At 48.4% G+C, this 13,578-nt stretch overlaps 6 protein-coding genes across 6 annotated transcripts; 2 read left to right on the top strand and 4 right to left on the bottom strand.

The window, feature by feature from the left end:
- Positions 1-722: 722 nt before the first annotated feature.
- Positions 723-2,259, bottom strand: N7483_001408 (uncharacterized protein; the record flags this gene model as incomplete). Its single annotated transcript, XM_057084845.1, has 2 exons — positions 723-1,449; positions 1,514-2,259. The coding sequence occupies 2 exons, from the start codon at positions 2,257-2,259 to the stop codon at positions 723-725; spliced, it is 1,473 nt and encodes a 490-aa protein (XP_056950994.1).
- Positions 2,260-2,837: 578 nt separating this feature from the next.
- Positions 2,838-3,647, top strand: N7483_001407 (DASH complex subunit DUO1; the record flags this gene model as incomplete). The annotated part of the gene is made up of 2 exons (XM_057084844.1): positions 2,838-3,131; positions 3,198-3,647. 2 exons carry the CDS (start codon positions 2,838-2,840, stop codon positions 3,645-3,647), a joined length of 744 nt encoding a protein of 247 aa, XP_056950993.1.
- Positions 3,648-3,895: 248 nt separating this feature from the next.
- Positions 3,896-4,614, top strand: N7483_001406 (DUF4870 domain-containing protein; the record flags this gene model as incomplete). Its single annotated transcript, XM_057084843.1, has 4 exons — positions 3,896-4,215; positions 4,288-4,330; positions 4,383-4,485; positions 4,544-4,614. 4 exons carry the CDS (start codon positions 3,896-3,898, stop codon positions 4,612-4,614), a joined length of 537 nt encoding a protein of 178 aa, XP_056950992.1.
- A 497-nt stretch (positions 4,615-5,111) lies between these two features.
- N7483_001405 (histidine phosphatase family protein) lies at positions 5,112-6,719 on the bottom strand (the record flags this gene model as incomplete). Its single annotated transcript, XM_057084842.1, has 4 exons — positions 5,112-5,547; positions 5,599-5,703; positions 5,760-5,877; positions 5,936-6,719. 4 exons carry the CDS (start codon positions 6,717-6,719, stop codon positions 5,112-5,114), a joined length of 1,443 nt encoding a protein of 480 aa, XP_056950991.1.
- A 1,485-nt stretch (positions 6,720-8,204) lies between these two features.
- N7483_001404 (formin-binding protein HOF1) lies at positions 8,205-11,569 on the bottom strand (the record flags this gene model as incomplete). Its single annotated transcript, XM_057084841.1, has 5 exons — positions 8,205-8,374; positions 8,437-10,969; positions 11,023-11,309; positions 11,366-11,470; positions 11,527-11,569. The coding sequence occupies 5 exons, from the start codon at positions 11,567-11,569 to the stop codon at positions 8,205-8,207; spliced, it is 3,138 nt and encodes a 1,045-aa protein (XP_056950990.1).
- Positions 11,570-12,312: 743 nt separating this feature from the next.
- On the bottom strand, positions 12,313-13,293 carry N7483_001403 (uncharacterized protein; the record flags this gene model as incomplete). The annotated part of the gene is made up of 1 exon (XM_057084840.1): positions 12,313-13,293. One exon carries the CDS (start codon positions 13,291-13,293, stop codon positions 12,313-12,315), a length of 981 nt encoding a protein of 326 aa, XP_056950989.1.
- Between the last annotated feature and the right edge of the window lie 285 nt (positions 13,294-13,578).

The following is a 13,578-nucleotide window of genomic DNA, read 5'->3' as shown; positions in this document are numbered from 1 at the left end:
AAAGTATAGGTCTTGAATATCTATGATTGAACTCCGAGTCTGTATGCTGCTCTCAATATCCACTAGCTCATCTTTAACTGATCGGAGAGGATGCCACTTTGTCTACTACTTGCAATGACATCCACATTGGAAATGTTTCATTTTGATAAAAATAACTACCTAAGGATTGAGTGTACAATATACGTCCCCATCCTGCATCTAAGCGCCAGCCCAACCGAGGTATGAGCAATGAACGCTGCTCAGATACAGGAAGAGGAGGCATTTTGCACAGAAAAAAATAAAAAAAGGCAAAAAAAGCACAAAAGGGGAAACAAAGTAGGCCCAACGCCTTGAACACCCATCCAATACCTTGGTATCCCCATTTCCAGACCCAGCGCCGAGTGAAGAGAAAGCAAAACAAAGAGCCTCATTGCTTTGAGGACGCATAAGTCGTGATGGAGAACAGATTAGATCATGAGTGAGAGAAACAAAAAAGGAGTAAAAATTAAAACCAGCTTTAGTCCATGCCATGCGGAGCATAAAAAAAGGCTAGATGTGCAAGTGCAGCAGAGTGAATGCTGAAAACTGGCGTCAAGGCCATAAGAGACAGGTGAAGTCAAGATGGACGTTTCTGGGCTGAGAAAAAGAACCGAAGGCAGAAAGCGCTCACAAAATGCATGTGTGATTTCGGAACCGATAGAAATGATTCAGAAAATCAAAGTCTTGGTGTGGAAGAGAACCATTTAGGAACGGCTGGGGAGACTCTTGTCGCTGCTTCGAGTTCTCTTGGAGGGAGCCTCCCAAAAGGCATCGTCATCTTCAGCATCGCGCTTAGTAGATATGCTAGAAGACGTGCTAGAAGACGTGCCACTAGATGTTGTGGTCCATTCATTATTGGATTGATGAGAAAACAGGATTTCATCACCCTTCTTCTTCTTGCGCCCCCAGAGCTTGAAGGGGCTAGACGGGCGCTGGGTAGGGCTAGTAGTCACAATTGGAGTTTGATACATCTCAGGGTGGAAATGAGCCTGGGAGCGGAGATTGCGAGTAGCACCAGGAGCATCTGTAGTACCAGGCTGCTCAGGCTGCTCATCGACGGGAGATAACTGAAGCGAAGGAGCGATTCGGTGGTCGTCGTCCACATGATTTGTAGCATCATTGATACATTCATCATCAGTGGCATCGTCTTCAACAACAAAGGGGTTAGCAGGCTTTGTTTCAGCCTTGGGCTGGTTGGCGACCGTCTCAGACTCTGGGGTGGCTGAGCGCGGGTTCACTGGATCTCCATTGGCATGCCAAAGCATACGAGGCTTGATGTCCTTGCGACGGAGAGGCTTGATGTTCTGAAGGATGCTTGGGTCAGGCAACAAGTGCTCACGGCCAGCAAACAGGCCTAGATCAGTTGGATCATTGTCCTCATCCTCCTCAGGGTCAAAATCAGGATAGCGGCGGGTGCGCTGTTGACCACGGCTGGAGATTATATGTTAGAAAAAAAATATAAAGATGCATGTTAATAATATAAATGAGTACTCACAACATGTACGTCGTTTCATTGTTCATTCCCACGCGCACCTGAGAACGAGTGACACGGCGAGTGATTTCAGGCTCAGGCGAGCCATTCGTAGAAACAGCAGGATCCCTGATGATGCAACGAGGCGTTCGCGGGGCAACAGGAATACGGTCGCGGGAGTCAGTAAAGATTTCAATTCTTCCAGGTGGACCTGGAACTTCATCATCAAGCTCATTCAGCGAGAAAGGAGTCTGCGGGTTGCGAGACATCTTGCTGGATGGAAAAAGAGTACGAGCAGTTGAGGAAGGATTGGAAGACACCTTCTTCTTTGATGGAGTCTTAGAAGGAGTAGGAAGGGGATGAAATTCGGAGACGCGGGACGAAGAAGAAGAAGAATGTTGAGCACTTTCAGTCTCGTTAATTGTGGTGAGAGAATCAGCGTCCAGTGAATCGGCGAGGCTTCCATGGACGAAAGGGGTAAAGCGTCCTCGGTTTTGGTTGGTCGAGGGTTTTGAGAGGTTAGCAGGCGACAGTGCTCTCTCTTCGACTCTTCGATACTTTCTTGGTGACTCCATCGATTGGCCATCGCCTCGCAAGCCAGGAAATTTCCGTGGCGGATGTGTTTCTTTTGGTCTTGAAGCACGCTGACTCGCTATTCTAGCCGATGAACGAGTTGAATATGGCTCAAATGTGTCATATCCTGCCCCATGAAGTGGTGCAGCTGGGACTCTCAAAGCCGATGGTGATGGGGGAGGCGGAGTGGTCGCCATATTGAATTTTCGTTATGAAGATCGTCTTCGTGTTGGGTTCTCTTAATTTTCTGACTGATATTGAGTTGGTATCCTTTGGTACGATTTATCTGAAGCCGTTTGTTGACAGTGTCGATGATTGATTGGCGTTGGAATTGACTTCAAACAAGGTCGAGGCGAAGATCCACCTGAAGTGGCGTAAATGGAGCCCCGCAAGCTCTTCAATACACTAGCAATCGATACGAGGAAGTTGTTTCAAGTCTTGAATGGATTATGGATCGTGAAAGACAGCTGAAGATGGAAGGGAAGTTGGATGAAGGGAGGGCTAAGACCCAAGGGAGGGCGGCATTCCCAGCCACCAAAAAGCGACACCGCCCCGACCACCCTCACCGCTTTGATAATTGGGCCGCCAATCAGCCCCACGATAGTATTTGTCCCGTGGATCTGCATTGTTGACGTTCTTCCCGATCAAGTCTTCCCCTGAAATTGATCGATTGCGGGGCTAGAACGAGTGTGCTAGTCCAAAAAAGCTCTGACGGAGGTGGACATTTCAACAAACACAACATCCCACAATCATACCAATCTCTCCAAATTCTACAATGGGTCGAAGCGCAGCGGAGGAAATGGATCAACTCCAACTTTCTGACGAGGATACCGAGGATCTCTGGGATTCACCCTCTAAACGAAGAACCCACAAGAAGTTCACACCCCGGCAATCCGACGAAGTCCCTGCCGCAGAACCTCGCCAACCTCATGATGCAGGGGAAACTTTGTTTGATCAGCAAGATGCTCGAGAAGCAGCGCTACAAAACGAGTTGCAGTCGGTCAGAAATATCAACGAAGTGCTAGAGGGACTTCTGGGGAGTATTGATCGGGCCAAGGGGAATATGGAGGTGAGTCTGCACCACATGCATTGAAAACAAGTAATCTTTCTCACCACATTTCAATTACAATTCTAGACCGTGTCAAAAACCGTTACTTCTGCATCGACGCTTCTCAACACATGGACCCGAATCCTCTCTCAAACCGAACACAATCAACGACTCATCCTCAATCGGAACTGGCAGGGTGCTACTCAAGATGTAGCTGATATGGAAAACGAAGCGATTCAAAGACAACAGGCCGCCGAGCGGCGCGAGCAAGCACTGCAGCAACAACGAGAAGCCGCAGCTCGAAAAGCAGAGGAAGATGCTCTACGACGGACACAAAGCACCAGAGGCACCCGGGGGACCAGCCGAGGTACCGTACGCAGCACTGGATTGGGAAGAACGCCCAGTGTCAGTACAAGCCGAACAGGAACAGGAGCTACACGAGGATCGTCAACAGTTCCCACTCGACGACCAATCAGTGGGACAACCAGTGGGATTGCCCGTGGGAGTGGAATTGTCCGAGGAAGGGGCAAGCCTTGAAAAATACTGAAAAATACTTTAAACCTGATTTCTATTCATGTATAATAGTTAGAACCCATGGAGATCAATGTGCCCAACGAAAAATGATACCCGATTCTCAAATTTGAGATCATCAAATATATTGGTGCCTGAGGCGTCAAAAATGACACGCGGACACGCGACCGTGATAGCGCGGGCGATAAGAGAGCTTAGTTCGCCCGTTAGATCAATTTCCCTTCAAGCTCTCTTCTCTTCACCATCTAAACATCATGAATTTTGCTCCCTATCAAGACGATTCCCCTGAGACTGAGCGGGCTCTGTCCCCTCCCCACCCTGACACCCGTGGGAAGTCCCCCAATCTCCGATCACCGCGAGCATCGGCCGACCTTCCCTCTCCGAGTCAGTTTGGAGGCAGATATGGCAATACTGGCTTTGGAAGAGATGTTGAAGCGGGGCATGTGAGCTTGGGCGCGTTTGAGACAAGTCTTCCCATTCGCATGGATGTGGAAGCTGCGCTGGCATATTTGCTTTTACCTCCCGCAGGTGGCGTGTTTCTCCTGTTAACCGAGCATAAGAGTGATTACGTGCGGTATGTATCTGCTTAGTTTTGGAACACTTGGAATTACCTAGGTATAGTCACTAATGGAGTTCATTATTCTAGCTTTCATGCCTGGCAATCTAGTATGCTCTTTGCCGTTATTTTCGTAAGTATCACTATAGTGTTCACATTGAAGCCTCATCTAACGGAATGGGTAGATTCTTCACTTGATGTTTGCCTGGTCCTCTTTTCTTTCATGGACTCTTTTTGCTATTGACCTTGCTCTGATTGGATATCTCAGTTTGCGCGCATACCGTGATGGTAAGTTAAATGGGGAGATGTCGTGGATCTGTCGGATCATATGCTGATTTACTTTTAGTGGACACGCTGGATCATTATGAGGTCCCCTTCTTTGGCCGTTTGGCTAATTCCTTCGTTGATGATGAATAATTTCCTTAATTGACATGATGTTCTTGAGCCTGGCGTGTGCTTGGAAGACTTGCTAAGAGCGCATGTGTTCTTTTTTCATATACCCCTTCTGCATATCAATGCGTTGCCCTTTTTATGATTTGACAAGTCCTTTCCTTGGCCATCTTTCTTAGCATATTGCTCATGCTACATCATATTTGAATCAAATATTTTCTTTTCTCTACCCATTTAATGAGTTCCGAGATGTATATTTAATCTGAAGGCTGCTTCTTGCCTATATCAATCGCGTCATGATCAATTGATATGATCTTTTCAAACCAAGCATTCATACTACTACATACCTACACAACTTGAAAGCAAGACCTTGAAAGGAATCAAACACAAATATAAACTTGAAGTATGTATAGTTTAACATTGAAGATCCAATTTATGAATCATTAGAAATTTACAGTAGACCACTTTCTGTGGCGTATATACATAGTTGGTAGTAACCCAAACTTGAAATCCAAAAGCACCACTTAGTACATGGCATCACCCTCCTGGCAGCTAATAGGACCACGCTGCCAGTTCAGGCGAGAAGTGGTGTTGTAGTTCCACCAGAAGTCCAGGTACTGAGGGTAAGACTTGGGGACCGAGCAAGTGCTGATGTAGTTAGGGAGGTTCTTGTTCAGGATGGAGGTGTAGTTGCTCAGAGGGCAAGAGTAACCGGGACCAGACTGGCACTCGTTGAAAGGAACAACAGCCTCGTTGAGGACCAGACGGATGTAGGTACCCTTCTTGGACATGGCGGTAGCATTGCAGCTGAGACGCTCAATGGTAAGGTGACCACCCTGGGGAACGATGTCACCGGTGGAGTAAGGGTTTCCGAAGGGAATGCGGTCCAGAGGAAGGTCCTCATCGGGAACGAGGATTCCAAGGGCAGAGACGATAGGAGTGATGTCGGTGTCGTGGGCACTATTTTAGTTAGCATTGCTAGGGAATGGATAGAGGGGATATAATGCATACAAGTTGAAGAACAGAGGGCCGACCTTCTCGGGACCCTCGTTGAGGAGACTCAGACTAGCGTTGGCGTAGACGGCTCCGACAGCAGCCATGTTCTTGTCACCGGGTCTTGAAAGGAAATTAGTATGTAGTCTTCTTAATAAAGTCTTTTGATTTTTACTCACCCGGAGCAGTAGTAGTAGCTCAAGTCGTTGATGTAGCCGAAAGAAACCCACTCGTCCTGGGTGAAGACATTGATCCAGTCGGAGAATGCACGAGCATTGAGCTCGTAGGAGGCCATGGCTAAGAAGAATGTTAGTATGTACTCTAATTTTAATGAACCATGCATTTGGGTACTTACACATCAAGTTGTAAACATCAGACTCAGTAAGGTTCAGGCCAGTGTTCTGGGAGTTCAGACGAGCAGCGGCGATCTTGAACTGAGGCATAGTGGTAGGCAGGTTGTCACAAGTGGTGGTATCATTGTCAGTGTCGCAAGTAGGAGTCAGACTGTTGGCACCCATAGAAGCAGACTCAGAGATGATGTTAAGGGCAGCGTTGGTAGAGTAATTGTATCCGAAGAAACCCTCTCCGAACTTACGAGCAGTGTTGATAACACGGCTGTAACCACTGCTGAAAATAGGGACAATAGACTCGCCATTCCACAGGCTGCCGTAACGGTCACGGTAATCAACACCGTGCTGGTAGCCGTCGAGCAGACCGGCGTAGGGACCGCTGTAAGTCTCGGCGTTGTACCAGCAGCTGTCAGGGACATAGTAGGTCCAGTCATCCAGGAAGGTCAAGTCACCCTCCCACTTGGAGATACCAGCACCATAGATCTTAGCAAGGGAAGCCTCAATCAGCTCACCCATTGAAGGGGAGGGGAAACGTTCACCGTGACGCTTGATCATGATGACTTGATCGACGGCACAGCTGTCTGGGGGATCACGAGAGATACCGTAAGAACGTCTCTCAGAGTAAGGACCGTTACCACCATAGTGCTTGAGGATGCTGTATCCATCAGAGAACTCCTGTGAGAATTGCTTCTCAACAGCAGACTTGGAGACCGAGTCACCGTACGCAACAGCAGCGACACTGGAGGAAAGGCCCAGGGCGCAGACGACACCCGAGATGAAAGAAGGCATTATGAAACGATTAAAAAAGACAAGGGCGACTAATAGCTACACCTTTTCTTTTTATTTGCTTTCCTACTCGAAAAAGAAAAAAAAAGCCCAACCAAAGTGCGAAGATGGGGTGGCTTTTATAATATGCATACAGTCTATGAACCTATGCACTTATTACTACATCTAGGTACAATCCCCGACATTACGGATCAGATAACAAGAATTGACGAAAAAAAAATGTCTCATACTACTCATAGTTTCTGGTCAATCAGAGCATTCTTTGCCCACGTGCTCGCGACTCGAAAGGAGCTTTGCAGAGAGATATAGGGCTGAATAACATTTGGCACTGCAATGTTGGGTTAGATGAGTAAAGTAGCACGTATATGGAACTCAGCCATACTCCACTTTAAATGAGATGTGATTCCAATGATCGTAGTTCAGTTGAGAGCGTGTACTGTCAAAGAGTTTTGACTGGATAGGATTTTCATACGCTAATGTTTAGCCGGGGTGAAGTGGGTCGATAAATTGACGTCCTGGATACGCAGAATGGGGCAGACGGAACATACGGAATGTCCATAAATGTCCATAATTGTGCTCAACAAGCTTTTGGTTGCCGCACCTGGGCACCTTGGCAACAAGTTTCAGTGACACTAATCGGTTGAGAAAGTCCGAATTGAGTATACTGTCGTACGATGATCATTTGCCGAAAACCCGCGGTGCCGATTTAATCTCGCCTATTGAGTACGGATTACGGAGAGTATGGAGAGTATGGAGTCCATCAGGAGAGCAAGCCCCAATGTATTGCCGACCATGTGCACATGTGCATATCCACGGATCCATGGATGGTACCTTGCATTAGTGTGGCGAGATATTGTTTTCCTGCTTTTAATCTCACTTTTTCGAAGCGAGATATCGCGCTAAGCGCCATCCAATACCAGGCAGTTTCTTACCACGTTTGTCCACTACGACTACAGAGGATATTTCTACGGGAGGACCTTGGAAGTTCAAGTGACAAAAAAACATTCAATTACATGAAACTCATAATGCCATTCACCATAAGCGAGTGACAAACAAGGGAAAACAGGAACAGGAAAGAAAAAATTAGAGAGAATAAATCTCATCAACCATGATCTCCAAAGATTACACATGGATCAGATCGTTCCTCGTGCAATTTAGTTTGAACAGATCTCATATCCCTCAAAACACACCATAAAAAAGAATCCCCAAATAAATGGAGCACAAACAGCGAGAAATTGAAAATGCGCTAAGGCTCCAGACCATCGAAAAGAACCAAAGTATTGAACACGCTAGCCAGCGAAAAGAATGCGCCGGTAAGGCACCATATTGAGAATAGAAATAGGGTAATAAGAAGGATCGTCAATGTGCAGGAAAGGAGTTCGAAAAAAGGGCATGGTATCTACGTGAAAGCGTGAGCAAGGACAAAAAAAAGGATCTCCGTCAGGACGAGCGTTTGTTAGGGTCGTGGCGGGTCATAAAAAGGCAAATCTAGATGATTTGCAGGTAGTTGCTGGGAACCAAGCCAGGGTGGCTGCGACCATTGGTGATTTCAGCTTCCCACCAACCATCATCTTGGAGACGGATGACAGACATAACATCACCCTTGGAAAATCCAAGTTCTTCAGGAATGGCGGCGCTGTAACTGTACATGGCACGAGCTGGAATTCAATAAGTTAGCATTTTGATGTTAGTATGGCCTGGATGCATGGTTCATGCTTACCGAAGTGTAGGACTGGACGTCCATCGCGACTGAATTTCCGGCCTGGGTCTGCAACGGCAAGGGTACGGCTTCTGGAGCGACCGACAGGCGGAGGATTGTTGTCTCCCCCGTAGTAAGATCTGGGACGACTATCGGATCGAGAAGGAGCATAACCACCACTCTGGCTTCCTCCATACGTGGAACCTCCGGAGAGTTGCAGCTCCATACCTCCAGCGCTGGACGGACGAACTTGCTGTCTGAATTGAGGCTGAGGGGATACCGCACGATGGGAGGCAGCAGGAGAAGGCCGTCTGACATAGTCGTTGGGCGAGTAAGGCGGGTCTTGTGCTCGGTGTGGCGTTGGGGACTGACTGTAGCGGCTGCGTACGCTGCTGGGCTGATGAATGCTTGGACTAGGGCTAGCACCTCTACCACTGCTGTATCCACTACGAGTATCAACACGAGGAGAAACTGAAACTGCGGGACTGGCACTGCGTCTTGTCGGAGCTGGAGATCTGGGCGGGGCAGGTGATCTAGCACGAGGCGCCTCCTGTGGCTTCGCAGGAGAGGGGTTGGTGTTGCCTCTACCTCGGAGCATACTCTGAGTCTGGCCAGTGTATCGTTGAGTTGTCTTTTGCATCTGTTTTGCAGTAAATGCGGGCTCGGGAGCGTCCAGTCGCTTCACCGAAGGATCATTGTATGCCGGTGGAGCAGCAGCAGTATTTCCACCATAAGCAGACGAAGGAGCCGAAGGAGTTGGGGTTGAGATGCCGTGGTATCGGTCTGCTGAAACACGCACGCTGGCCTGCTTGCCATTGCCGGTAGTCTTGAGATCAGCCAGAGCACGAGCAATGGGATCCGAATCATCCTCAGCTGCTTTCGCAGACTGAGATCCTGCATTCTTGTCAGGTGAAGCAACATCAAAAACGTTGTTGCCGACATTGAGCTGGAAGTTAGCTCGAGGATCGACAGGCTCGGGGCTGTGACTTTCGGCCTGCATAGTGGGCGGAGGTGCAACTGGCTGAGGCGCAGCTGGAGGCGGTGCAGCCTTGACCGGAGTAGTCTTAACTGGACTAGTCTTCACAGGGGTCGTCTTTACAGCAGTAGGCTGCTTGGTGGGCGAGCTCCATGGGCTTCGTGAGGTAGAAGGAGCAGTGATGGCTGGTCTTTCCTTGTCATGACGACTCTTCCGGCGGAAAGGACTGTTGCTAAAGAATATATTTTTCTTCTTCTGAACAGAGTTGTCCTCCTGAGCACTTGGCGAGTGAGCATTAGTTAGCGGCTTAGGCGGTGACTGCTGTTGCTTCATCACGCTAGGCAGAGGAGGCTTTTGGGCGACTGGGGCCGGCACCGGCGCTGGAGCTTCAAAACTGGACATGGAAGTGGGATTTGAGACATCACTCTGCGAGTCACGGCTAGAGGGTCTGTACCCACTGGCTGCCGAGCTGCGCTCCGAAGGAGGTCCAGTACGGCAGAACATAGTCATACCATCAGTGGGATAAGCATTGTGAGGGATCTTATTGATTTCGCCATGGCGCTCCGGATCATAGTTTGGTGGCGGATGCCCACCCCGGCGTAGATCAAGTGGAAGCGGCTGCTGTGCCATCATTTGCGCAGGCGGCTGTTGAGGAGGCATTTGCTGAGGCGGTGGCATACTCTGAGGTGGAACATCTCTGGGAGCTATCTCTCTGAATTCCCTGGGGGCCATATTCTGAGACGCCATCTCTCTGGGTGGCATATCCCTGGTTGGCATCTCTCTGGTTGGCATATCCCTAGGCATCTCTCTGGAGGGCATACTCTGATGCGCCATCTCTTTGGGTTGCATGTTCTGTGGAGGCATGTTTTGAGGAGGTGGCATGCTCTGTTGAGGTGGTTGCTTATGCATGCGCTGGAGTGGAGGCTCCTGTTGGATATTCTGAGGCGGTAATGGCTGCATATCAATCGGGGGAGGCGCTGGGTGTCCCATTTGAGCCGCAAGCTCGGAGTGTGGATCATGGTGGGACTCGAAAGTCGATGGCTGTGGAGAAGAGGTTCGGAACGCGGGATTCATAGTTCGTTGAAACTGAGCAACCGAATAGCCCTCTGCTGAGTCAATAGATGATGTATCGTCGTCTTCCTTGCAGAAGTTGATGAAGCGAGGCGCATCCGGAATCTCTTGACTGGTTCCACGCTCCTTAATGAACGAAAGGATATCCTTTTCCACTTCGCAATCTTCGAGAGACAGGCGAATTTTCTCGCAAGAACCATCATCGCTCACACAAACCGTGGATGCAATGTTTGCATAAGTCCACAGACTGCTTTTAGTAAAGTCAAGACGCTCCTCCTCCAGATCCTGGAATTTGTCGCAAGCCGCTTTCCATTCCTTGTTCCAGCGGCCCGTAGTATCTTCAAGGACCTTCACGGCGGCCTCGTACTCGGCGCTGTTCGAAGCCATCTGGATTTGAGTCTTTTCAAGTCTCGACTTATTCTTTCGCTCCTCTTGTCCCATAACCATGTGTCCCTGGGCAAGATAACCCTTTATCTGGAGGCAATTTTGTTCGAATCGATCCCGGGCCTGCGTAATAATTAGTAAGATGAAGAAGCTCCTGAGGGTATTCCCATTCCCACCTTATTAACAACATGTGTCTGTTGCATCTTAGTCTTGTGCAATCGCTCGACGGTATTTTGAATAATCTTTCGTCTCTCCTTGATTCCGCTTGCGAAAGCACCCAAAGGTTCCTCAAGCTCAACCTTCATCTGACCTGCAATTGCAGCGTGTGCTTTGGCGATCGCTTCCGTCTCTCCGCGCACAACATCCAAGGAAACTTTTAGAGATCCGGACTCGCATGTTCCAAGTGGCTTTCGGCATAGTGCTTGTAATTTTCTCGCATACTCGTCTTCAATCGCAGCTCGTACTTAAAAAACAAAACAGTTAGTTCCCGCTAATATCTGGTCGATCATCTCCACTTACCTGTGTAAAAGGCTTTCAATTCATCACTCGTAGTTTTCGACCCGTGCATGCGATCAAGCATGGGCTGGACGCCTGCATCATCTTTACCCCAAAAGTTGTTGGCAACTATTGTTTTTTTAGCGCGTTGAGTCTCGGAGACATTTCATGGCTTGAAAACTTACACGACATGGAGACCGTGGGTCCCTCTGCCACTGTACCAGGCATTGTTGTTGATATTGAGCCTCGGCCAGCCTTTGCTCATACAAGGTTTGAGATAGAAAAGAACAGATACAAAGAAAGAATAAAAACCAAAAGATCCCGTAAGAAAAGAAAAAGAAAACACACAAGAGACCCTGCGGTCAACGAATGTTCAGGTGGTGAGTAGAGGGATAAGTGTTGACAATGTTTATGGGCGCGTCACTCGGGGCAACCAGGTTCAGGCGCTCAATCCCGCTTACATAAAAGCAATTTATGTCCGTGACGCGTCACTTTATTCCTTTTTCTCTGTTATTTTCAGATATTTTATTGATCAACAAGAAACTTTTAGTCTTTTCTCTAGATTTTTGCCATCATATTTACTTAGTGCTATTTGAGAGAGCTTTCGTTGTCAGTTATCTTTTTTTCGCATTGTGATTCATTCTAAATGAAACTGGGGCAATGGTCAAAGCAATCTATGGAGTTGAGCCCCACCCAAAGTAAATCCGCCCAAAGTTGAGAGTAAACAAATACATAAGTTTGGAAATAAGAAAAGAAAGAATCAAAATTGTACCCAAGCGCCTTAAATGCACCCATACCCAAAACACATTGTAAAAGCAAAAGCAAATTGTACCGATGGCGTCGATCGTTGTCGTGTATTGTGTCATCCGTCATCCAAATCATTTTCATATCAGCGTATTGTAAATCAAGTATCATCCTTGAATGTAAAAATTATGTCCAAGAAAACCTTCGTCTACCCCTTGATTGCGTCTTTAGTAGAGCAATGACGAGAAACGAGGGGCGGAGAATTCAACGCTGGGGGCGAAGAGGTTCTCGCCGCCCTTCACAGAGGAAGGAGTAGCCGAAGGAGAGATGCTGGCACTGGAGGAAGGAGTACCAGATGGGAAAGCATTCGGAGCGGAATCATAGCCCCGAGCCCACACGTGGGTGGAGGGGATCGCATATGGAGTACCGGAAGGAGCAGAGGAAGAGCTAGAACCCCAAGCATCGAATTGACGAGCGGCCAGCGAGGGAGAGGGAACAGCGGATGAAGCAAATGCAGAAGAGGAGGGCGCAAGACTAGGGCCCTCTTGGAACTGGCGAGCGATCACAGGAGAAGAGGGAGTCGGAACAGAGAAAGAGCTGGACGAAGAGGGCACCAAGCTGCTAGGGCCCCAACGGCCAAATTCCCGGGCAACCAGAGGAGTAGCAGTGGGAACAGGTGAGCTTGAAGGAGTCCAAGATGAAGATAGGTACCAGCCTTCAGCACCACGGACAGCAAGAGAAGTTGGCACAGTAGGCCAAGAAGTACTGGAAGAGGAGACATAGTTTTGTGCAAAGTGACCTGGATTGCCGAGTGCGTTCAAGCCTCGGCGAAAGAAACCTCCATTGAATCCATGCTCTTCAGGCATGAATGAATTTCCTGATGGAGGAGCCTGGTGCCAGACAGGAGTTGAGCTGGAGGGGAATGGAGAAGCAGATGGCGTGTAGGAAGGTGTGTAAGACGGGGTAGCAGTCACAGTCACAGTCTGAGCCACGGCCGGAGAGCCTGGAGCAGTCACAGTGGACTTAGCAGTCTCGGTAACAGTCTCAACCTCAGGAATGGCGGAGCTGTCCGAATCACCATCGACATTAACAATCTGGTAGTTGACTTGTCGGCGGTTCAGATCATTCTGTGAGTTGGCTAGCGGAGCGGCAAAAGTGACGCTGATGGAGGAGAAAGCAAGCAATGCCGCTGCGGAGGAGAAATGCATATTGGAAATCGTAAAGTTTGTAGGTGATCAAAAATAGAGATTGGAAAACAAGAGAGTGCGAATTTTGGGAGAAATCGTCAATTGGTCTTAATGCTTTGGGGATTGGGGTTGAGAGGAATGGAATGGTTTCGAGAAGGGCGAAGGAAGTGAGCGTTTAAGAGTGATAGGAGATTTTGATCTAGATGCGGCACGTCAGTCAAAATCAAGTGTATCATTACCCACATGGCTACAATTCAATTGGACCAAAAATAGGTAGGCTGGGATCTACAGAGGTTGGGGATCAAA

The sequence above is a fragment of the Penicillium malachiteum genome (genome assembly GCF_028827825.1).
Source record: "Penicillium malachiteum strain IBT 17515 chromosome Unknown utg000001l:1.0-8184562.0:1.0-8186909.0, whole genome shotgun sequence".
NCBI classification, from domain to species: domain Eukaryota; kingdom Fungi; phylum Ascomycota; class Eurotiomycetes; order Eurotiales; family Aspergillaceae; genus Penicillium; species Penicillium malachiteum.
The sequence above is the reverse complement of the archived record's forward strand: the minus strand, read 5'-3'. Positions and strand labels throughout refer to the sequence as shown.